Genomic DNA, 24,865 nt, shown 5'->3' with positions numbered 1-24,865 from the left:
GAAGTGGGACAGGAACCTGGGCACCGGGCGCGGGGCCATCACGTGACCCCCCCCCCCCGCGCTAGAAAGGGCTTGTCTGTGGCCGCGGAGCCTAGGGAAGCCTCTGCCCAAGAGCAAGTGGCTGCGTAGCATGTTCAAGGATGCTCGGGGCTCAAGGACAGGGTGACCGTAAGGGTTGGAGGAGCCCAGGCTCCCGGGTGCTAAGCGGCCACAAACCCACACCAGTCCATGTCCTGGGCTTGGCCCGCTGCCGTGGAGGGAAGAGGCCCAACCGGGGGCACCGGGAGGCGGGGTGAGGGCCAAGGGCGTACCATCCTTCCACAGCTCCGAGACGAACTTGTCGGAGGACTGGTGCAGCAGCGTGGCGATGTTGTCGTTCAGCGGGTCCATATTCTTCATCAGCCACTCGTCAGCTTTGTAATCCACCTGCAAGACGGGACCCCAGGTCACGGGCTGCTTGGGGGACATCGGCGCGCACAAGCCTCTCCGATGACCAGCCGACCCCACAGGCGGAAACATTAAAAACCGTGAACCCTCGGCCCGGCATTTGCATCCCCAAGAAGGAAATGATGAGTGACCAGGGCGGAGGCGTCCGTGAGATGTTCTCTGCGGAGTCATGCAGAAGGCAAAAAATTTAAGCCATGCGAACCCCAAGCAAACGGTTATAGTTACACCACGGAATATTCTGTTTTTAATTTTTTTAAGGTAACATGAACAATAAAGAAAAAATCCTGAAAGGACGTTAACCAAAATGTGGTAATATTTCTTTTTAGTAACAGGCAAGTAATTTTTACTTTTTCTTTGTCATTTCAGGACACCCAGGTTTTCCTGGATATGCATTATTCTTCTCTCTCTTTTTTTAAATTAATTTATTTTATTTTTGGCCGAGTTGCGTCTTCGTTGCTGCGCGCGGGCTTTCTCTAGTTGCAGCACGCCAGCTTCTCATTGCGGTGGCTTCTCTTGTTGCGAAGCATGGGCTCTAGGTACGTGGGCTTCAGTAGTTGCAGCACATGGGCTCAGTAGTTGTGGCTCCCGGGCTCTAGAGCGCAGGCTCAGTAGTTGTGGCACACGGGCTTAGCTGCTCCGCGGCATGTGGGATCTTCCCAGACCAGGGCTCGAACCCGTGTCCCCTGCATTGGCAGGCGGATTCTTAACCACTGTGCCACCAGGGAAGCCCTATATTCTTATCTTTTTTGAAATATGTCCTTAATAACAAGAGTAGTACAACATTATATATTCTAACAATACAAACAGAGCGGGAAGCCGCTGCAACCCCTGCCCTAAACCACACAGCAGTAACTGCCGCTCTCAGCCTGTGGTCCCCTCCTGGCCCCTTTCAACAGGTTTCCACACACACACTGTTATTGATGACAAGGTACAGGATGGTGGCTTCTTTCTCCCTAGGGGCAGAGTTACCTCCTGGGAGACGACAAACCTTGGAGCTGAGTGTCTTGGCCGTCTGTCTCCCTGGGCACAGGCAGCGTCCTTGTCCTTTTAGCTGCTGTAGTGCAGCCCAGGCGAGGATGCACACAGCCAGTTTCACCATTCAGGCCCCTCGTGGGCTTTTGGGTGTACCCAATTTTTGCATCACAGACAACAGCGCAACAAAAGCCCTCCTGCATTTCTAACAGGGGTGGAAGTGGAAACGGGGCTTTAGGCGCCATTACCTTAGGTAACGAGAAAACAGAAGTTTTTTAAACAGGGAGTTAAAAAACTTCCCTGGCGGTTCAGTGGTTAGGACTCGGCACTTTCACTGCTGTGGGCCCGGGTTGGATCCCTGGTTGGAGAATTAAGATCCTGCAAGCTGCACGGCACAGCCCCCCAAAATAAATAAATAAATCTCATCACACACCCGACTGTAACCAATAGTTAGATACTCCATGCAAGCAACACAATTTGCTGAGAAAACCCAGCTTTAGTCTAAGCACGGACCTCTGCAGACTCAGGACATCCCTGTTCAGTTAGGTTCAAGCCACAGGAACAAGCCAGCTGGAGGATGTGTGCCAGCTGGTGTGAAGGCAGCTCTGCCACTTACTGGCCGGTGGCCTTGGCAATAACAAAGCCATCATCTACGGGTGTGGCCCTCACCCAGGGGACTGTGCCACCTACATGTGGCAGATGTTCTGGGATGTCTGGAGACATTTCTGGTTTGGCAAGTAGGGAGGGCGCTGCTGACCTCTGGTGGGGAGAAGCTAGGGATGCTGCTAAACATCCTACAACACACAGCACGGGCCCCGACCACAAAGGCTGACCCGGCCCCTGAGTGGGCAGTGTGGAGGCTGAGAGGCCCTGCCCCAGAGCACTGACTGCCCACTCTGGGCTCACAAGCTCCTTTAATCCATGTTACCCAGTTCAGTGGTGGTCATCCCCACTTTCCATGTGAATCAACCAAGGCTCAGAGAAGTGAGGAAACCAGCCCAAAGTCACACAGGGGCAGAGGTCTAATACAGACTCCACGGCCTGCGCCTTTAGCACAAATCTCATTTCCGCACCTGGAAAATGCACTTAATAATAATACACAACAGGACACCAGCCTGAGCACCTTACAGGATTGCCGCAAGCTTCTAACAAAATGGAACATGTGATGGTGCTTGGCGAGGTGGGGGAGTCCCCTGAACGCTGACGGCACCAGGCACATTATCGGACAAGTCACGGGACAAGAGTACTGCGCCCCGCCCCACATCTCGGGGCTCCCGGTCTTAGAATCGCCTCTAAGTTTCCTACGAAGGTCCGGCCGACACCTTCCTGTGTGTGCGCTCCTCACCTTGCCAGCGTAGTGGATGATGCAGAAATCAGCTTTGTCCTTCAGCTGCTTGGGCTTCTGGAACTTGGGGTGGGTGCCCTGCTCCTGCACCACCTTCTCCACGAAACTCTTGTCCGTGGCTTTGGGGAACCAGCACTCCTCGTCCAGCAGGGCCAGGATGCCTGGGGGGCCTGCCTGGAGGGAGCACAGCATCGCACAGGTGAGCTCGACCTGGAAACCCACCCATTCCTGCCCTCGTAAGAAGCCAAAGCCCAGAATCTCTCCAGAAGGTAGGCAGTGCTTCCCCGCAGGGAGGAAAAAAAAAAAAAAACAGAAGAAGAAGAAGCACTACCGAAAGCACTCAATTTAAGAGCTCTAGCTCAAAAGAAACTTCTGGGGTCTAGGCTACAGCTGACACACCTTAATAAAATGATGCATCAGAAGGGTTCTCCAATGAGTGCACTGGAAATCCCTTGGCGGGCTTGATGGGCCAAGCAGACCCCCGGCCCACGTCCAGAGGCTGCCCCCAGCACATGCCCCGGCCCCTGACTCCCTCCGCATCCCCTCCCCTGCCCTCCATGTCCGCACAGCTACATGGTGACAGGTGACACTTAGGACAAGCCTCCCGAGGAAGAGGAAGCACCCCAGAGCCCCAAGAGCCTTCCGTACCCTGAGTTTATAAAACGAGAGCAGACTCAGACATCGTGGGGACTGGCTGACAGGCCTGGGAGCCACATGGGTTCTTGTTTGTTAGAAAATGCAACTGATTAAAAAAAAAACTCATTGCAAAAGCAAATCGTTTCATGTCAGAATTCTGGGTAGTTCCAGCCCCAGAAGGGCAGAGCGAAGAGGGTGGGGGTGAAGCCCCCCGCAGGTGTGGCTCTTACTGGCTTCTCGATGAGGTCGATGCAGGGCTGCAGGTCGAGGCCGAAGTCGATGAAGTTCCACTCGATGCCCTCGCGCTGGTATTCCTCCTGCTCCAGGATGAACATGGTGTGGTTGAAGAGCTGCTGCAGCTTCTCGTTGGTGTAGTTGATGCATAGCTGCTCGAAGGAGTTCAGCTGCAAGAGGGAGACAGGGTCACAGAGATGCCCACCCTCCCGCTACACGGCCTTCAAGTCCCTTGGCAAGGAAGGGGACGGGTGTTGGGGAAGAACCTCCTGGGGCCCCTCCATGCCGCCCCCTGTGGGCCTCCCTTCCTCACACCCAGCAGCAGGGGCTGCACTGCTGGGGCCCATGGACTTCGCCAGCAGCCTGGTGAAGTCCCTTATATCAGGATAAAGTTTTTAAACGCATAAAATAGATTCTAAAAGAAAGAAGTTATGTTGAAATGTAATTATCAAAATATTGTGACATAGGAATACACGGTGCTCCTTCATTAAAAAGCACAAGCCATGGGCTTAATAACTTCCAGAATTTTGAAGGAGAGATGAACGTTAATGATGTTATATCTCTTCAATGACTGTTGTGAGGTGAAAATGTCTGATATCTAGTGGTGACAGATCCAACCACTGTTAATGCAACTGAGGTCTGCACACTCTGCTCAAGCCACAATTCAAAAAACTGCATCATTTCAATGAAAAGTTAGTAAAAATAAAGAGGTGATTTTTTTTCTCCACCCACGTTCGTGGTTCCTCTGAAATCTGCCATGGACCCCAGGTTAAGAACCTCTGCTGATCTACTTTATCAGTTTTTCCTGCCTGAAGTCTTTATGGGCAGGGACAATATCTTGTCACAACGCTAATAATATTTGAGAATACATAAACAATAAATCAACAGAAAGCCCTTGTCCATGAGGCCTCCCAGAACCCCATCCAGAAGGTATCATTCTTGCCAGCATTTCTGGTTGGCAAAGGGCATCTTTTTTTTTTTTTGAAGTTTTGAATTTTATTTTATTTATTTTTTTATGCAGCAGGTTCTTATTAGTTATCCACTTTATACATATTAGTGTATATATGTCAATCCCAATCTCCCAATTCACCCCACAGGGCATCTTGTTTAAGCTTAAAATACACCCAACCGGTGTCTTGTGTCTCCACACAAGCAAGGAGGTGGCCAGCTCGCATTGCTGTGGGGCTATGGGAGAAAGGATCCCAGCCCCAGGAGAAGGCAGCCCAGGGGCTCAGGAGGCGGGAGGGGGCAAAAGGGAGAAGCTCACATCGAAGATTTCGAAGCCGGCGATATCCAGGATCCCGATGAACGAGGCGCCCTGCCTCTTGGTCTTGTCCAGAGCCTTGTTGATGCGCAGGACCAGCCAGCGGAACATGCGCTCATAGGTGGCCTTGGCCAAGGCCTCAATGGCAAAGTCAGCCTGGTCGGGGGGACACCCGGGGGGGCAGGGAGTCAGATACAGGAAGCCTTTAAGTCCTCATTCCCTTTGCCCCAATAATGTCACCTGTGGGCTGCTCCCCCCAAAGAGAAACAGCCCTAAGGATGGAAAAAAAGCTTCATGCACAAATACGTTCACTGTGGTGTTATCTATAATGAAGGAAGCTGCAATAACCTAAATATCCAACAATACAGGCAGAGTGAACTTAGACATCTGCAAAGACCTTTTTAAAATAAATGGAGACGAACTGAAGTATCTACAGAAGAAATGACAAGATGTCTGAGATTTGCTTCAAGTTACACAATTAGGGGTGCAGGGTGACCAGATGAACCAGGAACCAAGCTTGGCCATGAGTCAGTGACTCCTGAAGACGCCTGTGTGATGGGCACATGGGCTCCCTGTGCTATTCTCCACTTTATTGTGCAAATGTTCAAGAAGTTCCGTAACGAAAAGCCAAGGTGACAACTATGTTTAAAAAAGAAAGAATAAAGGAAAAGGCCTTGCAGGAAGGAAAAAGCTGCCCAATAAGCGTCACTGGGTAGGACTGGGGCAATTTTTTTCCTTCTCTAGACTTTTTTTTTTTTTTTGCGGTACGTGAGCCCCTCACCGCAGTGGCTTCTCCCGTTGTGGAGCACAGGCTCCGGACGCACAGGCTCAGCGGCCATGGCTCACAGGCCCAGCCACTCCACGGCATGTGGGATTCTCCCGGACCGCAGCACGAACCCGTGTCCCCTGCATCAGCAGGCGGACTCCCAACCACTGCACACTAGGGAAGCCCTAGACGTTTTTGATTTTTCTGAATCTTAAGTGTTCATGTAGTATTTTCATAATGAAAAAATTAAGCTTCTTTAATTATCAGGGAAATGAACAGTTGGTTATAATCATGCCCGCTGTCTTCTGAAAACAGCTTTGGAGGGAGGGCTTTGCCCAGAATCAGCTGTCAGCCACCAGTGGGAGGCCCGGTGGATGGCCCCCCTTTGGAAAAAGAACTTAATCAACGTGAATCCAAAGTAATTTTGAGAGACGGGAGAAGCAGCAGCCCAAAACCACCCAGCGCCAGGGCCATGAGAGAAACTAGAAACCACCCACAGGGGCCCTGCGGGCAGGGACTCAGGTCCTGGGCGGCGGGCACGTGCGAGTGGCACAGACCCCTGCCCGGCTCTCGCCACGTGCGGCAGGACAGCCCGTTGGGGACAGACAGCCCTGAGGCCTGGGCTCCAAGAATGGCGGGTGCCGCTGCCCTGGCACCAGGAGAGCTGTGCTACAGAAACACTCTGGGCTTGCTTCGCTTTACCCTGGAACAGGATCCTGCCTCCTCGCCCACCAGTCAGCTCAACATTGCCTCCAGGGAAGAGGCACACGGCAGCCCAGAGTTCCCACCGAGGGTGGCCCTCCCTAGGCGGGGGCCTTGGCCATGTTCCTGGACCCTGGGCCCAGCTTCCTTGTGCTCTCAGTGGGGGTAACACCACCTGCTCTCCGCGGTGCTGTGAGGACCCAGTGAGGGACCCAGGTGACAGCACCGAACCCTGAGGATGCTGCAGCACAGGCCTCAACGTGGCCACTGCGGCGGCCTGACCCCGGCCAGAGGGCTCACCTGCTCCTTCGTCTGAGCCTTCTGGACGTAGTCCCGTCCCACCTTGATGCGAGGGGTGAGGATTCCTCTGGTGAAGTCGGTCACGTTGATACCCAACAGGTGGGACACTTTTTGGGCAGCTGATGTTTTTCAAAGAGTAAGGAGGGAAGGGGTAAAAGGCTTGAATTCAACCCAAGGGCACGGGTCCCTCTGCTCAACCTGGGAAAGTTGTGGTTACTGGGCCATCGTTACCGGACAGCCAGCCCAGGCCCCAGCCCTTCCCCCACGGCACACAGAGCAGCCAGCTCTCCCCTCAGGCCGGCAGCGCGGGTCTTAACCGGGGACCTGGCATCCGTACCTCCGCACACCCCTGGCCACATCCTGAGTGTGAAAGAGGGTCCTACCCACAGACAGGACTGACTCGAGGCAGCGCTGCCCCAGACACAGGGGACGGAACAGGACAATCCACACGCGCATGGGTTAAATGTTTTTAAGAGCCCCTAAGAAGCGCGTGTTAAGGCTAACGTAAACGAGTCACCTGCAACGACCCAAGGGACTAGCAGTGACCAAGGAGCCGGGGTGACGACACTGTTTCATGTCCTCACGAGTTCACATGCAAGGCAAGTGACAGGAGAAGTGACTGTTTTACAGAGACAACCGGTCTGGTCTCAGAACAAATGAGGGGAAATGCTGGGCCATAGATCGTGGGTTTTCTAACTCATTCTGATGCTTACTCTGTGAAGAAGCAGCAGGGTCGCGTTCATGTGTGTTTCACAAAAAATACAGAGTGACGGGCAGCCACGAACACACACGCAACAAAAAAGACAGGAGCGTCTGGAGTTTCTCCAAGACTCTTTCTCCTAAGTCAGCGCAAGCCCAGGCACCTGCCCCTCTACTTCAGGTGAGGGGCCCACAGGGTCACCTGTGTTGTCGGGCATGGATGCCTGGTCGGTGTTACGCTCCTTCTTGAAGACGATGTTGCCGAGCTGGAGGACCCCCGAGATGACCCGCAGCAAGCCTTCAGGTGCAATCAAAGGCAGGTCAGAACCAGGCGGGGGGTGGAATAAGCCCCTGAGTGGGGTGTCTCCCCGCTGAGGCCCTCAGGCAAGACGAGCCATGTGGGGGGCACCAGGCCTCGGCCTAAAGCGTGTCTCCAGGGCCTCTGGCCGACCTCAGCTTAGATACAAGCTCTGTTAACATTCCCAACATCTCCAAGTCCGGACCAAGGATGCGCCTCTACCCAGGGGCACGTGGTCTATTTTTATAAAGTTTTATTGGAACACAGCCACGCCCGTCCATTCACATGCTATCTGTGGAGCAAAGGTGACTGACCCCAACGCTAGAGGATGGGGTGCAGTCTCTCCATCCCCCAGTCTTCCTAAAATAAAACCTTCAGCCCCTCCTCACCCTCCCTCTAGAGAAACGAGAAGACACAGGCAAGCTGCACACTGTATTCACTCTGAGCTTCACCAGCACAGAGACCCCAGCCAAGCCCCTTCCACACTCGCCCTGGACAAGGCAGGACTAATCCACTTTTAGCAAATGGCAAGAACACGAGGGGTGGACCCAGACCCTGGGCAGTTAGTAGCCTGTCCTTTGTTCCCCTGTGTCCCCAGGCAATACGACCGGGAAGAAATAATCCTGAGCCTCAAATCTGAGGGACCGCCTACCACACACTCAAGGCCTTCCTCCCGGCCATTACAGACTCCCTAAGGGCCAGCGCCAGCAGGAAGTGCTCCCCAGGCTCCCCCAGGAGGACCGGCCCTCACCCATCTGCTCCTCCTCTGGGATGCCCATGATCCGCATGGCCTCCATGGTCTCGTGGAACATGTCCTTGTCCTGCTGCCCGGGGATGGTGACGTGCCCGTTGGACAGGAAGCGGTACTTGTTGTATGGCTCCAGCAGGAGATCAGCTGTGGGGGGCAGAGGGTAAGGTTTCGTGAAGGTCAGGAGGTGCTGGAACCAGAGGCTCCAGTCAACACCGTGACCTCAAAGGTGTGGGAGACCGGGGAGCACCCTGAAATACCCCAGAAACCGCGGAGTGGCCGGAAAGGCCGACTCTCCCCAGCGTGTGAGATGGGCACGCACATAGCCCGCCCCCCACCCCGAGAGCACTGGGGCCCCCGAGGTCCACAGCTGCACAGGGACCTGCCAGGCTTCCTGTGGCGTGGTCGGAAACAGAGGCCAAGCCCTCAGCCGGCCCAGGAACGGAAGTCACGCTCCTCTGGCCCACCCAAAGGCCGAGGTTTCATTTCCTAACTGTGGTGTGTGGCCCGACAGCAGGGGAGCCCCCGTGTCAGGCTGTGGGCCCACCACTCACTCTTGAGGTGCTCCCCAGCCCCAGACAGCAGGTAGTAGAAGATGTGGAAGGTCCGCTCTTCCTTGGCTTGGCGGATGGCACGAGATTTCTCCAGGAGGTCTTTGCAAACATTAAGGAATCGTGCTCGCTGGAGAGGAGGCAGCCAGACCTCCACATGCCCCCAGCCCTGTCCAAAGCCACGGAACTTCACCAGCAGAAAGTGGCAAAACAAAACAAAGGCCAACCACCTTGGCTCTACCCTTCACGGGTGTAACCTGTGCAAACAGCAGCCCTCACACTTGGGAGCCTTATCTGTTTAAAGGGCCCCCTTCTCATGAGAGAACAGAGCTCAGAACACTCTCACCAGCACAGGCTATAACACCAGGGAGAAACAAAGTAGCGTCCACCCAATTCCACCCTCTGGGACCCACACTGGATGATCTTCCATAGTTCCATCCCATTCTAAGCTGAACTTTTTCCCGCCCGTAAAGAAAAACCTGAGCTCTGAGCTGAGTTCTCAATGAGCTTAATCCTGGTCCTCTTCCGGGTGGCACAGACAAGGTGTCATAACAGGCCCGGAAAGGGGAAACTGCTGGAATCAGGAAGCAGCTTCTTCTCCATCAAGGTCACATCTCTCCCCCACAGACCCAGAACACTTGTTACAATTAACCACAAGGATACAAGTCTCGATGTTGGCTCCCACAATGTAGCCATTGACATCAAAGTTGATGCGAATGAACTTGCCCTAAGGAAAGACGGATGAAGAGATCAGAGGCCCCATCCTCCAGTCCCACCTCCAGTGGTACAGCCTGGAGGCAGAAAGCCAAGAGACTGAGCCTGTGTCCCCGGCTAGGGGGCCCGCACCCCAACTACATGGGTGCTCAGGACTCAGAAGGGCCACACGGCTAAGCCTGAGCCGGGCCCAGCTCCAGCGGTGCCCAAGTTCCGCCACAGAGCGGAAGAGGGGAGGAGGGAAGAAGTTATCTGGAGGTGTTCCTCCTGCCTGGTCTGGTCCTGTGTTCTAACTGGCTGCCGGTTACAGCAGGACAAGCAGGGGACCGGCGGGGACTCCCCACTGCCTCGCTGGCTTTGCCACCTGAGCCGAGGAAGCTCCTTATACAGGTGCATGACCCAGCCTACTGCACGCGACAGGCTGGAAAGCACCAAGTCCGACCCTTCTCCGCGTCTGGGGTGCGAGCAGCCGGTGGGAAGGCGCCCGTGAGCGCCGGCACTCACGAATCGAGAGGAGTTGTCGTTCTTGACGGTCTTGGCGTTCCCGAAGGCCTCCAGGATGGGGTTGGCCTGCAGCAGCTGTCGCTCCAGCTCGCCCTGGAAAGGAACCCAGAAGGGCAGTGAGGGCCAGGCAGCGGCGTGGGCTGGCAGACCTGCCCCACCAGGCGGAGGGGAGGTGGCAGAGCTGTGTCCACACGTCCGACGTGGCAGGGACGGGGGCTTCCGGATGGGCTCTGGCCACACCGGCCTTGGCAATCCCGTGTCACTCCAGAGTGACCTTCCCGCCAGGCATCTGGAAACCCTGCTTGGTTTGAACTTACTTCCCTGGGCTAACCAACCAGTGATCGAAAAGGAAAGCAGGCAGCCCACCCAGCGAGCTCCGGGGACCTGGCCCAGTGGCCTGGATCAACCTTGGAGGATGCGTTGCGAAGCAGCACGTGAGCCAGAAAGAGACAGGAAGGCGCCATTCCTTCCCCTGGACAGTTTCCTTCCCAGGTGTGCCAGCCTCCCTCTGTCTTCCTTGCCTCTAATCCCCGACAGACCACAAAAAAAAATTTTTTTTCCCATAGGACAAGGAGAGAGGGAACCAGATCCACAGAAGACACCAGCTCGTCTCGTCCGTGTCCTAATAAACTCTGCATTCCCCCTGCTGGTCCCCTGTCCTCCACTCCCCCCGCCCCGAAACCTGCTCCCAGCAGGTCAGGCGTCTGAGCGTGGGATCAACAAGGTCCACTCTGGGTTCTGAATTACTTATCAAGAACACCAATAAACCCTACTTGGGGTCTCATGACACCTGGTGGTTGACAGAATGCCCCCTTATTTATGCCTTCTTAACCCTGGATCCTCATGATACTTAGGGTAGGAAAGACAGAGTAGCCCCATTTCAGAGAAGAGAAAACAGAGGTTGAGGGAGGGGGAATGATTTGCCCAAGGTCATCCAGCCATCAACCAGCAAAGCAGGTCATCGAATTCAAGGCTTCTACCTCATACCTGTCAGTCACTGCCCTGTCTCCCCTGCACCCCCGGCCCCACTTGGGGGCTCTACCCTGTCAGGTGGGCAGGCCTTTCATCCTCCCAGCAGGCCGGGTAATAACTAACACTGCCTGAGGAAAATACGGCTCTTGTTCACCTTAATACCTGGGCACCCTCTAGGGAGAGAGAACATCACGCAAGGGCCAGGTAGGGTTTTATATTTATCAGCAGTGCTGGAGTCAAGCCAGGACTTTCCGGAAATAAAGGCTGCCTGTAATTTGTGATGAAGAGGAGAACGGGTAGTAGCAGGGGCTCCCGGGAGAGCCGTGAACTACAGCTCCCAAGCACACCTGCCGCAGACGAGACCTGTCGGCAGAGCACCGAGGACGCTCTGGGGTCGGGCCGAGCCCACCAGAGACCAGAAGGGGCCCCGGCAGACACTCCACTTCCCACAGCCAGCCCCGGTCAGGGCTCCTCCCAGGGCTGGGGAGTCTTGTTTTCGGACCGCACAGATTAAGTGGAGGAGGGTCAGTGGAGCCACAGGCAGGCTCTACGGGAGTGCTTGGCACCAGCGGTCATAGGACACTGGGCCTCCATCCCCCGGGCTCAGGCGGGCCTGGGAAGGCGGCCAAGGCAGCCCATGGAGCCAGATCTGGATGAGCTCTGCTCACCCACCCACTACAACATCCTCTCAAAGCATAGGCCAGGCTGCCAAGCTGGCCAAGCCACTCCCGTTCCCGCAGTCAGATGGGAGCTTGGCCCCTACCGGAGCCTGCCGCCAGCCTGGACGCAAAGCTAAGGCCACTGTTGGGGACACAGGCTGCTACCGTGGAACGTGGGACCACCAGGCCAACCCAGGAGCGACCACCTCGGATTCCCAAGCCGAGCTCCCTGCTGACAACGGTGGCGGCTAACCTACGGGTTTCTCTTCATTGAGAACAGAAGAGACCTTTATTTTTCAATGAAATCTACATACTGTGAAATTACAAGGTAAGCAGTGCATGCTCATGAGGTTTGGAATTACCCACTCGGTTTCTGAAGGGCTTCACTGGGTGGAGTTTCTGCCCGGGGCTCTAACTAGTACCCAGAAAACAGAGCGAGGAAAAGGAAGAGCATGAAAGGCCACAGTTCAGCCTCTGGAAGCCCATCTGGAAAGTCCCTTCACCAAGCTCTGCTTTGCCAACCTGCCGTCTGGCCAAAGCCCGGTCCCCCACAAGGTAAGGTCCGGGGTGTCCCAACGGGCGGTCCTGGGATGCGCGCCTGGGTCACAGCGGGGAGCGCACTCCCCCAGGGTATGCTGCGACAGGCCCAGAACACAAGGGCGCAAACCAAGTTCAAGAGTGTCTCGTGGCCCAGCTGTGTGTGGGAAATCCCTATACAGCTTCAGGCAAGGAAATCAACCAAATTGGTCAATGGCCTTTACAACTGAGGGCCTGAGCGGTCATGGGAAGCCAGGGGCAGCCTATTCGATCACTTGAGTTGAACTTGGAGCCGGAGACAGGGTGCCCACCACACAAAGAGACCTGAGAAAGGGGACGTGACAAGCGTGTCTCTACATGTCACAGCCCTCACCTGCCGTCCTGAGTGCTGGGGGCCTGCCTTCCCCCCTGCAGCTGGAGCAGCCCCAGATGGAAGGCGCGTGGGTCCCCGTTCCTGCTCTCTAACTGTGGTACCGCCTCCCAGCCCGCAGGGCAGGGACTCCAAGGCCACCCTCCAGAGATCCAGGCACATACTCGGCATTCAATGAATAGTTGGGAAATGGATTTTACTGCAAATCCAGAGATGGAAAACCACAGCTAGAGAACTCCTAACCTCACAGCCCTGTTTTAAAAATAGGTCCCCTAAAAAGAATGGAAAATGGGGGAGGGAGGTGGGTAGAGAGAGGGAGCAAAAGAAAACTTCATTCGTTTCTAAATATAACTCTTGGAGAAAGATTTAGAATGCCTTGCGAAGTTGGACACATGAAAAGTTACTTTTGGTTCGATTCCAGAAGACTGTGCTCTAGGACATTCTGCAGGACACACCCCAGATCCACATGCAAAGAGACATACACCACTACTTACTTATACAAGCTGCACACGGCGCCCCGGGAAGGCGGGGGGGGGTGCCCAGATGGCACAGCTCCCCCCTGACGGCTTGAGGGGACACCACTGGCACTTAGATTTCACGGGGAAGTTTAAGAGTGTGTGCTTGAGAGAAAGAGAGCGAGCACCACACGGGCATGCTTCAGACTGATCACACCTCACTCTGGGGAAGCCTTGTGCGCGGCCTTCCCGGCACTGCTTCAGGCTGGCACTGTGGTGGCAGGCAGGAGCCACCCATCTCCATCTGGTCCAGAACACTGAGCGTGTGAGGGTCCAGGAGGGCAGATGACCACTCTGCTGTGCCTCGGTCAGGGTTCTGCACGGGGGCCTTCCGTGCCGTGTGCCCGTGGGAACTCGGGGCCTGACCGGAGCGTCTGAGAACAGCTAGGTGGTGAGGCCTGTCCCCCTTCTGCGGGAGCTGTCATTTCAGAGTGCACGCGAGGTCACCGTGTGTCACAACCCAGCCCCTCCTCCCAAGACAGTCAGTGAGCCGAGCCTACGAGAAGAGGTCTAGACGCAGAGAGTGACAATGGTGTGGGGTGAAAAGCTGCTTAGAAAAAAAAATCGTAATTCAAGGGCACACGATGGATAGAACACGCATTCCTGGTGTAGAACGTGCAGTAAACGTGCAGCTCACCTAGCGAGGACACTGCTGGGTTCGACCACAATCCACCAAGAGGGAGAGGGGGAAAAAAAGGGAAGTGAGATGTCTTTCCAGCTGCCCGTTCTCTCTTCGCTGGGGGCTGTCCACCCAGAGGTACTTCAACAGCAGGGGACAGAAGCAGGGGTTCCAGTGCAGGCCTGCCCGAGGTCCTTCACGTCTCCATCAACTTGAGAGCCAAGTTTTGGAATCTCTCTTCCGACCTCAGAGGCGGGGGCCACGCAGCGTTAGCTGCGAACCTCGGGCGGTCTCCGGTTTCCATAGCGACTCAAAGTTAGCAGGTCAAGGGAGAAACAGGCGGGCTACCACCAGACCCACTCCCAGCCTCAGTGAAAGTAGGCCTGGCCTCTGCTTCAGTCCCCCAAACACTCTCATTTTGAGCCAAACCACGAATCATTAAGTTCTCTTCCTCGGGGAGGAAGGCCTGCACTCACCTGGTCCTTCTTGCTCTTGTGTGAGGATGCCACGTGAGCCAGGTACTGAATGACTTTCTTGGTGTTCTCCGTCTTGCCAGCTCCAGACTCGCCCCTGCCGGGAGAGCCAAGGAAGTTCTCAGGGGAGAGGTGGCCAAATCCTCGGCGTCTGCCCCTTTCCCACTACAAACTCTACTGTCTCCCATTCTGTGGGGTGCCAGTGAGGGACCCAACACCCAGAAGCAGGAAAGGGGACAGGCAAACAAATGCTAAGCTCTAAAATACTCACTCGGGCCATTTCCCATGGCCCTCCGCAGGCCTGACCAGAGTAAACTTCTGTCCACTGCCTGCCCTGGTCACTTGGCAGCCTTTGCTTCCAAATGCCTCAGGAGTCAGTTTTAGGCAGCTGTTGACTCAGGGGTCAAAGGCATTTATACATGTTCCCTCGAAACTTCACTCGAAGGAATGTTTCGTACCATTAACTTCCTTGGCTACGGGTTAATTTATCAGCTCCTCGTTAGGTCCAGAGGACAGAGGTGAGAAGCGCAGATAAAGAAAGCCATGGTTCAGCACCAGAGTGAACGTGTCATGGGGGCCCGAGCAGCTCCCAACCCTGCCTTGTTGAGAAGACGCTTGCTTTTCCTCTCTGCACTGCCACCCTCATCCTCACCGCCTCCTTTGAGGAAGGAGACTAAATCTCTGGCCATGAAATCAAGCTCATCCATGCTGCAGGACTACTGAGGAGCAAGCATGAAGCCTGTCCCTTGGGGAAGCGGCAGGGGCTTGAATTGGGAATGGATCTCAGCGACCTAGGTTTTGGTAGGGGTCTTCAAGAGTGAGTACAGAACAGGGTGACACAGGACCTGCCACCCGGACAGAAACACTTACGTGCACAAAATGGACTGGTCCTCTCGGTCTGAAACAAAAGAGACATCAGGTTAACCTCCAGCAGACATGAAAAGCCTCCCGCTCTGGCCTCTGAAGAGCCGCCCATCGCCCTGCCCACTTCCCAGGAGCGTGAAGCCTGGAACGCTGGCCCTCCATGCCACCGTCACAGGGAGGAGGGACATTCCTGGGTGGCAGCGACATGGGACAGCTGCTCCCTCCTCCGGGAGCTCAAACTGCCCGCCCTGGCCGCCCACCTGGCCCCATGACACTGAAAGAGTTCTGTTGCGGGCTTCCCTGGTGGCGCAGTGGTTGAGAGTCCGCCTGCTGATGCAGGGGACACGGGTTCGTGCCCTGGTCCAGGAGGATCCCACACGCCGCGGAGCGGCTGGGCCCGTGAGCCATGGCCGCTGAGCCTGTGTGTCCGGAGCCTGTGCTCCGCAACGGGAGAGGCCACAACAGTGAGAAGCCGGCGTATCGCAAAAAAAAAAAAAAAAAAAAAAAGAGTTCTGTTGCTCCCCCTCCGAGAAAGCCAACCTCTGGAAAGCTCCCCGGAAGTCTACTTTCCTACCCCGCGTGTTTCTAACTGGAGGTTGAGGCTGTTAGAAACAAGGCCTGCGGCAGGTGTTTTAAACACTGTCCCCATCCGGGTAAGAGGCACAGGTAAGACGTAGGGTGAGCGGTGAGGTCAAGGCTGGCTTTGCCGTGGGACAGCCCTAGGCTAAGATGCTGTCTCAGCACGGCCTTCCTGGAGCCCCAGGGGATGATGGTATACGTGGAAGTCACACACATGAAAGCACCAGTGTGGGGTCTGGCACGGGGAAAACTCTCAGTAATGGGAGTTTGGAGGCAGCTCGGAAAGAACAGAAGCTCATCAGAATCAGCTTCTGACCAGTTTCCGTGAGCCCTGTGGTCTCCAGGCCTGGGGGTCAGGAACTTTCAGCAACTCTCCCAGCTCTGTGAACCGGTCAGCAAGTATGGATATAAACAATGCACTCCCCTGGAAGGCAGGAGGAACAGCAATGCCAGGCTTTGAAAGCGAAGTTTCGCAGAAACGCTTTAAGATATTAGGGCTGACCTGGCTCAGGACCAAGTGTGCAATTTTAAGCAACAGCTGAAGATATAAACTCATTTTATCCCATCGCCTGGGAGACCCCCACCTTCTGGAGGTCAAATCAGCCTGAATCCAGGACCAGGCTACTGACCAACCCTGGGCTGCAGCGAGGTCTGTAATTCCCGAGTCTCGGTTTCCTTACCCATAAAGTAAACATGCTACTAACTCCCTGGCAGGATTAGTTTGAAAAACAGAAAGAACATGAAAAGGACCCAGCCTGGAACCCTGTAAATAGAATGAACTCCACAGGTGGCTGCTGTCTGTCCACTTCCCCAGCATGAAGTCGCTGTGATGGGTGGCGACGGCTTGGTCAGGGCAGCGGGAGAACTAGTTGAGAACTAACAAGGGTTCTGGGAGCTGTCAGTGGTGTCAGTGCTGGATAGACACCGATGTCAGTGATCTGGAAGGACACCCATACTGGCTCAACTGCCCAGCCAGGAACCTGCAGGGCATTGGGAGGGTGACTCAGGGCTGCCTGTGTGTGTGGCCTCGGGAGATGGAGTTAGCTGTTCAGCACCAGTAGAGACACCGTGCAGCGAGGCCACCTGCCTCCCCATGAAGGGAGCCTCCAGCGCGCTGATCCCAGCAGCCTGCACGGGTGGGCATTTACGACCACCTCTTCTCCTGTCTCGGGAGGGAGAGAGGGAGTCCGGCCAGGGAGAAGTAAAAAGAAACCACGCATCCAACACAAGCTGCAGCTGCCCCTGCCCTCCCTCCAGCCCCTAGAAATATCAACAGCGCGGGGGGGTGCGGAGGGAACCCCGGCCACTCACACAGACACAGCCCACACCCTGCCCCGCACTGGGCAAGGGCTCAGAGCAGACCCAGAGGGTGACCTTGCTGCCCCCTCTCAACTTTCCCACAGGACCAGGCCCTGCGAGGCTGCACAGCAGGGGATGAGATAGACCTGGCCGAGTCTCATAGACCCGTCTGGGTCTCGATAAGGCAGCAGGGAAGGCAGGGGGGCGGGGCGGGGGGGGAGGCACAGCGGGAGCAGTGCTAAAGGCTGGGGAAGCCCTGGCAGCTTCCAGCACCCACCCAACCTTGATGAGTCTGGAACCAACACAGCTACGACGGGGCTGCACCTCCCCCACTGCATCTCGGCAGAGGCCCAGCGGCGGGCGTGTTCCGTCCCCGCTGGGAGAGTGGCAAGAATGTACCTGTACGGGCGGGCGGCTGCCACTACCATAAAAGGAAACGTTCCCATCCCTCCCAGAAAGAACTGCTTTCCCAGGGCTGCCTAGGCCTGGTCCCTGGGATGGCTGGAATTCCTCTGATTGTGTGAGAAGGAGTCGATGCTGAACTGCTGAACAACAGGAAGCAGAGCCCCAAACACACACGTGTGGGCACACACACACAGGCACACGTGTGCACACAGACCCACGCGCACACGCAGGGACGTGGACACGTGTGCACACAGTGCATGTACATGGACACAGGTGTGCTTAGGCGTGTGTACAGACACGTGTATATGCACACAGGCACATGTACACACAGACACACACGCCTGTGGGTGCACACACAGGTGCACGGCATACAGAGATGCACACACACAAACATGCACATACACACAGGCCTGCACACACTTCAAATCCCAATTTCAGACCCAAACTCCTCATGTAACCTCCATCCACCCCACCATCTCCAGCTCTCCCTCCCCTCTGACCTTCCACCTCCAATTCCTGAAGCCAAGTGACCACTGTCAACACAGCGTAAAAGGAAACTCTCCAATCCTTGCATTTTACACTTTAAAGAAACCTTAATTTGCTTTGCCAGAACATTCATTTGGGCAAATGCTTTCACAGAGGAAAAGTGATGGGAGGCCTTTCTGATTTCCTCAACTCTGCCCCCACCAGCGGGTGCCCCCAAATCCACCTGCCCACCATGAATGACACTGTGGCCCCCAGCGTCGGTCTTCGCAGTTTTTACAGTGGGTTTGGGTCTGTAATCTCTTAGGAGGTAGGTGAGGCAGGCGCTGTCGCTGGTCTGCCCAAGCCTGTCTCACCACACTTCTGCTCGGTTGCTGAGCTCAGAAGCATCTCTTCTGGGTAGGGGGTGGAGGGAATCCTCAGCAGCCAGCCAGCTCTCCACCTGGCTCAGTTTACTCTGCCTGGCTCAGTTTACTCTGCCAGAGCCCCGGTGCATTCCGGCCGGGACCCTCCTTAATACTTACTCCCCACATGGTCAGCTCTCAGGACACGGACCCTCGAGGGTCCAGACCACTCCACTGTTCGCTCAAGTCCTTATTTGGGTCCACGTGGACCGAAGGCTTATTTGAAAACACCCTTCCTTCCTCCACAACAGAGGAGACAGACAGACAGACAGGAACCCAACAGCCCAGAACCAGGGGGGCCCACCAAAGACAGCCCTGTTCTGGGAAACAGGCTCCCCGCAGAATGAAGACATTAGCCTGACTTAGGCCCCTGAACCCCTCCTGCCCTGGTCCTGACTTGACAGGGATGGGGTAGAATCAGAATACGAATCTCTTCAGGGCTTTTCAACTCTTTAAAAAGCAGCAGCAGCCTTTCCTCAGGAAAAAATCTTCCTGAGTCCCTAATATGAAGAGCAGGAGATAAAAATCAGAGTTGCTTAGACAGTGGAGATGGGGTTCCTGCGAGCACACTTTACAACCACCGGTCCATGTGTCTGGAGCAGCGGCGGAGAGAAGAAAGCCAGTGGCTGCGCGCCCTAGAGCCCGGGGCACGATCCTCGCTCTGCACGGCCCCTCGGGATGCCTGGCCCCTTGGCCTCTGCGGAATCAGAGGGCAGGGCCACTCCAAGGACCGAATGATGCGGGTGCCTGAAGCACGAGGCACAGTGCAGGCGCTTGGAAACTGTCCTTAATGACCCCAGCCCTTTGCACCTCCCAGCTCTCCCCACTGCACAGCCTCCCCTGAACGACTACAGCGAGAAAGGTTTTAAGTTACATATTCGGTGATGAGGCCATTCCCTCCCCTGATTTTATTTTAAACCCCAAAAGCCCTGAGGGCCTTTGGAGCCGATTCCGATGTCCAAACAGACAGGTGTTTCCAGCCAGCTCGGAAGGCCCCGGCGCAGGTGGGCGGAGGGGAGCCCTGTCCGCAGGTATTTCGGCCCAGGTACGGGCTTATGCGAGGGGCCTTCTGGCTCACTTCCTCTGTGAGAGAAGCTGCCGATTCTTGTCCATAAAAGGCCACGAGGCTTGCTCAGCCGCGATGTGACATCAGCCCCGACAGGAAGTACAGGAGGAAGGGGACGGGCCCGGTTCACCAACAGCGGCTGCCCAGGGCTGACTCACTAGAGCGCTCGCTAAGATAACGCCTGCCGAGCTGCCGCGGGGCTGCTCTCTGGGGGCACCTGGAAGAGGGTCCTGCCCGCGGGACCTGTCTCCAGGTCAGCCGGGTTTCTCGAGAACTGACAGCCGTGCATACGGGCCAAGCAAAAACGAATGCAAGGGCAGCTACAGGTCGGACAACACGCCTGCGTGGGGTGAGAGACGGCGCGACCCGTGGCCAGTGGGCCTCAGACTGTCCACCACCAAGGGGGTTGTCTTGCGAAAACTGCACAGCAGACCCCTGTGGGACCCCGGCTCCGTGTCGCCTGGGATGGGAGCCCCGGGCTGCTGGGGCAAACTCCGGGGCAGCATTTTGGTCCCAGTGGGCCAAAATGCAAAGCACTTCGCCAGGTGTAAAACGTGGAGAGACCTGTGGGTTTGAGTTCAGACCCTGGAGGCTGGGAAGGCTCTAGAGAGCACGCAGTCCAGTCACCTGCATCTAAAGGTCAGGACACCAAGTCCCGAGAAACCCAATGACTTGGTCAAAGTCACGTAAGCTGGGCCAAGAACCCAGGCCTCCAGATGCCTGCCTAGTTCCCCACTTTGCTCCCACAGGGCAGGGCCCTCTGTGCCACCGGCAGCCCCGCCTCAGTGCTGCGCGGAACGGGCCATCCCCACTCACGAGGTGTCACACCAGCCTCGTAAGCTATCTGCCACTTTCTCCAAAGCCAGCCCAACTCACGAGCTTGGGTTACAAGCGCTTGGGAAGCAAACAGAGAGGTGACGAAAAGCAGGTGCAAAATAATGCTTCCCGCTAGCAGAGGCTGCGGGTTGGTGCCATGCCTCGGCGGCCTCGTGTCGCGGAGCCCTGGCAGCCTGTCTGCCTGCCTGCACCGCAGTCAGCCAGCAAGGAGGAAAGCCTGCCAGTGGCTCCCGAGCACACGGTGTGGTCACCAGCAACGTTCTCGCCAGGTACAAGGGTGGGCCCGGACCAAGCAGACGCTCGATCAGCAGCTTCCAGGCCAGAAGCCAGCTGGCCCCAACCACTGCCTCCACCCACGTGCTCCCCCGGGTAGGGTCGGGGTTTGAACCCCAGGTACGGGAGACAGAGATCGGGCAGCCCTCCCCCACCAGCACCCCTGACAATTAGGAAGAAGCCCGAGGGACTGCTCTTTCATTCTGTTCGGGGGCAAGAGAGGCCCCCCGACAAGCCCTCTCTTGGCCAAAATGCACCCAGCGGCTCACACAGGTGGGCTCCCAGCACACAGGCAAACCTGCCCAAACCACTGCTCGTTGTTTATCCACCTTCCTGCGGGCAGGGCCGGAAGCGAAAACTTCACGTGGGGTTGCTGCCGAGGATGAGCCTTCCAGGATGCAGGGAGATTCAAAAGCCACGTGTGAGTGTAGACGGCCCACTGCAAAGGCCACGAGGACACCGGGGGGACCTGACAACCCCCGAGGCCAGTTCTGCCCTGCTCTGAAACAATCCCTCGGGGAAAAGAAAAGACAGGCAGGAGGAGGCCCTGGCTGAGTCTGGTACAGAGAGCACTAAGCCACAGGTCACAGCTCTGCAGAGGGCTGGGCTCTCGGGGGAGGACAGGAAGGAAGAACAAAGGGACACAAGCAGGAAATGAGATGGACACCGCCAGGCAAAGCTCAGGACAAACTTGGCTCCAAGTCGGACCACAAACAGCCCTCCAAGGAGGACAGCAGGCTTTGCGAATGTCCCATTCCCAGGTTCGGTCAAACCTGGAGAACCAGGAACACAAATGCTAGGAGACGAACCACAGTGGCACTTGAAGATGCTCCCTGCAGAAGCCAGTGGCTCTGGTCGCCTTGAGAAGGTCACTCAAATGAAATAAAAGATGGGCTGGTAACTGTTGGGCCAGGTTTTGCTCCTGGAACAGGGCTTCTGTTCTTGGCTTTCAGCTTAGAGCTCTGCCCTATTGCGTTTGCAGTCCAGCTCGTGTTGGAGAGACCAGCTCTTCGACAAGAGTCAGGAAGCCCAGCTGGAATGGCACCCCGAGACCCAGTCAGCACTGTTTGCCAGAAGAACAGAATTTATTACAAAGGTCGACACTGGGCCATTAGCCTTGGTCAAGACTAAAGGGATTTTACAGAAGCCACTTACGTTAGCCTGACTTTTAGGCCTGCAGACTCTCAGCTCTCTTATCTCTTTAGTTTTAGGGAATTTACTTTGTTCTCCTCTGATAGCTTAATTCCAGAAGTCAGGCAGGGGAAGAAAGCAACCCTTTTCTCCAAATGCACCAATGTTCAGCCCTGACATACCAGGACATGCTCTCCTGGGGTCTCAGGGCCAGAACTTGAGAAAACAGGAAAAACGAGCTGCTAGGCGGCGTTCAGCAGGTAGTGAGAGAGGAACTAGGCCAGGGAAGTTAAAAGCAAAAAGCAGCTCAGCCATTAGAGACTATGCAGCTGAGTTGTTTTTTTTTTTTGCGGTACGCAGGCCTCTCACTGTTGTGGCCTCTCCCGTTGCGGAGCACAGGCTCCGGACGCGCAGGCTCAGCGGCCATGGCTCACGGGCCCAGCCGCTCCGCGGCATGTGGGATCTTCCCGGACCGGGGCACGAACCCGTGTCCCCTGCATCGGCAGGTGGACTCTCAACCACTGCGCCACCAGGGAAGCCTGCAGGTGAGTTTTTGTTGTTTGTTTGTTTGTTGGGGGGAGGGGGGTTACAGTAACAGAGACATGGGCCCAAGTTCTCGACCACCGCCAAAGTTTCAGGTTCCGAGAGGTCACTTCTTTCTCCTCTCCCACTTCAGCCAGCCCAGAGCAAAGCAGAGCCGCCCTGTTGGGTTGGATTAAAAACAAATCAAAAAAAGCAAGCCAAAAGCTGAATCCTTGAAAAGGACCCATATAACCACAGATTCCTCTTCTAGAAAGACCGTTATATAGAAATGAGACTGACAGGCATGACCACAATTAAGCAGCCTCGTTCCGTGGGCCGACTTTCCTTCTGGGGGTGCCTGACCAAGCAGCCTCCTTGTCCGGGCTTCGGTGTTGGGGCAGGGGGCCAAGGGCTGCCTGTCATGATGGCCCTCTGGTGGCCCACCAGCACATCGACAGAGGACGACTCCAGCGCCACGGAGGAACCGTCTCTCGCGTGCACAGCCTTCTCCTGAAGACCCCCAAGGCCACGTCGACCCCAAGGCCTCGTGCTGCCAGCTGAGGCCCATGGACCACATCAGACAAGCTAGAGGCTGCGTCTGCCACTGCACACCTGTGTATCACACGGTCACTGCAGGGAATCAGCTACAACCAGCCACTTCCTGTACGTGCTGGTACCCAGAGCCTGGCCTCTGGGAGGATGCTCACCGAGGAGATTAAGAAGCCACCTGAGGAAGCATTTGGTTGTCACCTTCATCACGCAAATGGGAGCATGGATGGACGGGATACGCCGTGTGCAGGTCTTGCAGAAGGCAGGGACTGTTCAGTCGAGACACTGCGTCTCCAGGTCCCACTGCTACCTTCTAATGGGCACCTGTCACAGGCCAGGAACCGTACGCGTGGCCCCTTGTTTGATCCTGACAGTAACCCTGCCAAGTACGTTTATCCGGCCAAGAGGCAGATGAGAAAAAGAAGGCCCAAAGTGGACCCCAGTCGGTCGGGACGTGACAGAGCCAGACGCCGACTAGTCTGGACCCCGCGCTCTCTTTTCTGTGCACTTCTTGGTCACAAGGCAAGCTTCTCCCTTAAGCTAAGGCCCAGAGAGACCCAGCAGACTCCTTCTGGTGACCTACTCCAGAAGCGCTGTGTCATTTGTCAAGGCGGCCCCCGAGATAGGTGGGCCCCCAGGTGCTGGACCCTCACTCTCCTGCTGCAGTGCACCTGCCTGCCTCCCAGGCCGCCCCCGCCCCCAGCAGGCCCCAGCGGGGCTGCGTCCAGCATGGCCGGCCGGCAGGGCTAACCGTGTGGCAGGGGTGACAGAGCGCAGCCCTCGGGGTGAGCTGCTGCCTCCAGGCCTCCCTCAGACAGCGCCAGCGGGGCCTTTGTGTGCCGCCGGCTGGCAGGGCTCCCTGGCAGGGCCTGAGCCTCCTGGCCGGCACATTCCTGCTTAAGTGGAATCATCACATCGCGGCTTCCACGGCGGCCTGTCCCGGTGAGTCTGCTCAAGGCATGGTTTACTGGACCCTCGAAGCACTTCCTAGCACCTCCCCAACACGGAGCTTTTCCTCAGAAAGACCTTGGAGGGCAGACAGCTTCACGGGGGCAACAGGCGGCAGGGCCGGGAGAAGGCCAAGAGAGGGGCAGGAGGGCCCCTCCGGCCCTAACCAGCCAGCCGGACGGGAGCATCCCTGTAAACACCAGCCAGGGCGAAGGAGGACCAACGGTGCCCTGGAGGATGGGCACCAGGGCAGGAGTCGGGAGACCGGGTTTCTGGGGCTGGCTCTCCGGGGGCCTTTGGGCAAAGTTAGTTAATGTTTCTGGGCCTGTCCCTTTACCTGTGATGCAGGAGGATCGTCCTCAGATGTGAAGAGAACGCTCAAATTCTGCCCTTCCTCGTTTACCCGAAAAGGTTAGTCAAGCACCAAGAGGCCTGTGGACACTCATCGGGCCCTTGGCGACCAACCACTCCTGGGGCAGCTTCCGCTGAGAAGCAGAGGCGGGATTAGTGCAGAGCGAAGGGTTAAATAGTTCTTGGATGAGTTTAGGTCTGGACTGAGAGCAAACCCTGCTGCCACTCCCCCAGAAATGCTGGGAGCTCATTAAAATACCATAAAGTCACCGAAAGTGAACCAAACCTGGCATTCTAACTAATTAACAAAGAAGAGGGTCTTTTTCTTCTATTCCTGGGGAGATAACTGAGCTCAAATTCCTCACCTGGCCAGTTCTCCTGTGAGAACACACACACTCTTTCCCACTGAGGGTGGAAGCCAGAAGCGCCCTTTCCCCACCCAGCCGTGCGTCTGACAGACCACGTGCTGCTTCTCCTGAATTCCCCGGGCAGCCCTAGGTACCCTGTCCCCGCAGGGCGGACGTCTGCCTTCTGCTCGCTCTCATTTTCCCAGCCTTCTGCGCTTTACAGAATGCTGAGGAACGGTTCAACCACAAGGTAGGAAGACCCAGCAATGCCCAGGACAACAAATTAACCAAACGGGAAAGCCAGGGTTGGGAGGGTGAACCTACCAGGTCACTGCAACTTTCATTAAATCCAAGGCTGAGGATTAAAACAAACAAGACTGGGCCGGGCACGTCTGGGCTGTGCTGCAACCATTTATTGACATATACCTGCCAGCCCTTCCACAGGAGCCGACCTCCACGGTGCCATTCCGACCACCCTAGGC

General features: G+C 56.2%; 1 protein-coding gene across 1 annotated transcript in view; it reads right to left on the bottom strand.

The window, feature by feature from the left end:
• Nucleotides 1–24,865, bottom strand: part of MYH9 (myosin heavy chain 9) — a 93,812-nt gene that overhangs the window by 27,243 nt on the left and 41,704 nt on the right. Inside the window, exons 4-15 of the mRNA XM_081250343.1 lie at nt 15,196–15,223; nt 14,329–14,422; nt 10,181–10,273; nt 9,626–9,689; nt 8,966–9,064; nt 8,415–8,558; nt 7,568–7,663; nt 6,667–6,785; nt 4,902–5,054; nt 3,631–3,804; nt 2,765–2,938; nt 312–426 (exon numbers count right to left, since the gene is read on the bottom strand). Coding sequence (XP_081106469.1) covers nt 312–426; nt 2,765–2,938; nt 3,631–3,804; nt 4,902–5,054; nt 6,667–6,785; nt 7,568–7,663; nt 8,415–8,558; nt 8,966–9,064; nt 9,626–9,689; nt 10,181–10,273; nt 14,329–14,422; nt 15,196–15,223 — 1,353 coding nt within the window. The remainder of the gene's footprint in view (nt 1–311; nt 427–2,764; nt 2,939–3,630; nt 3,805–4,901; nt 5,055–6,666; nt 6,786–7,567; nt 7,664–8,414; nt 8,559–8,965; nt 9,065–9,625; nt 9,690–10,180; nt 10,274–14,328; nt 14,423–15,195; nt 15,224–24,865) is intronic.

The sequence above is a fragment of the Mesoplodon bidens genome, assembly GCF_964165515.1.
Source record: "Mesoplodon bidens genome assembly, chromosome: 11".
Classification (NCBI taxonomy): domain Eukaryota; kingdom Metazoa; phylum Chordata; class Mammalia; order Artiodactyla; family Ziphiidae; genus Mesoplodon; species Mesoplodon bidens.
The sequence above is the reverse complement of the archived record's forward strand: the minus strand, read 5'-3'. Positions and strand labels throughout refer to the sequence as shown.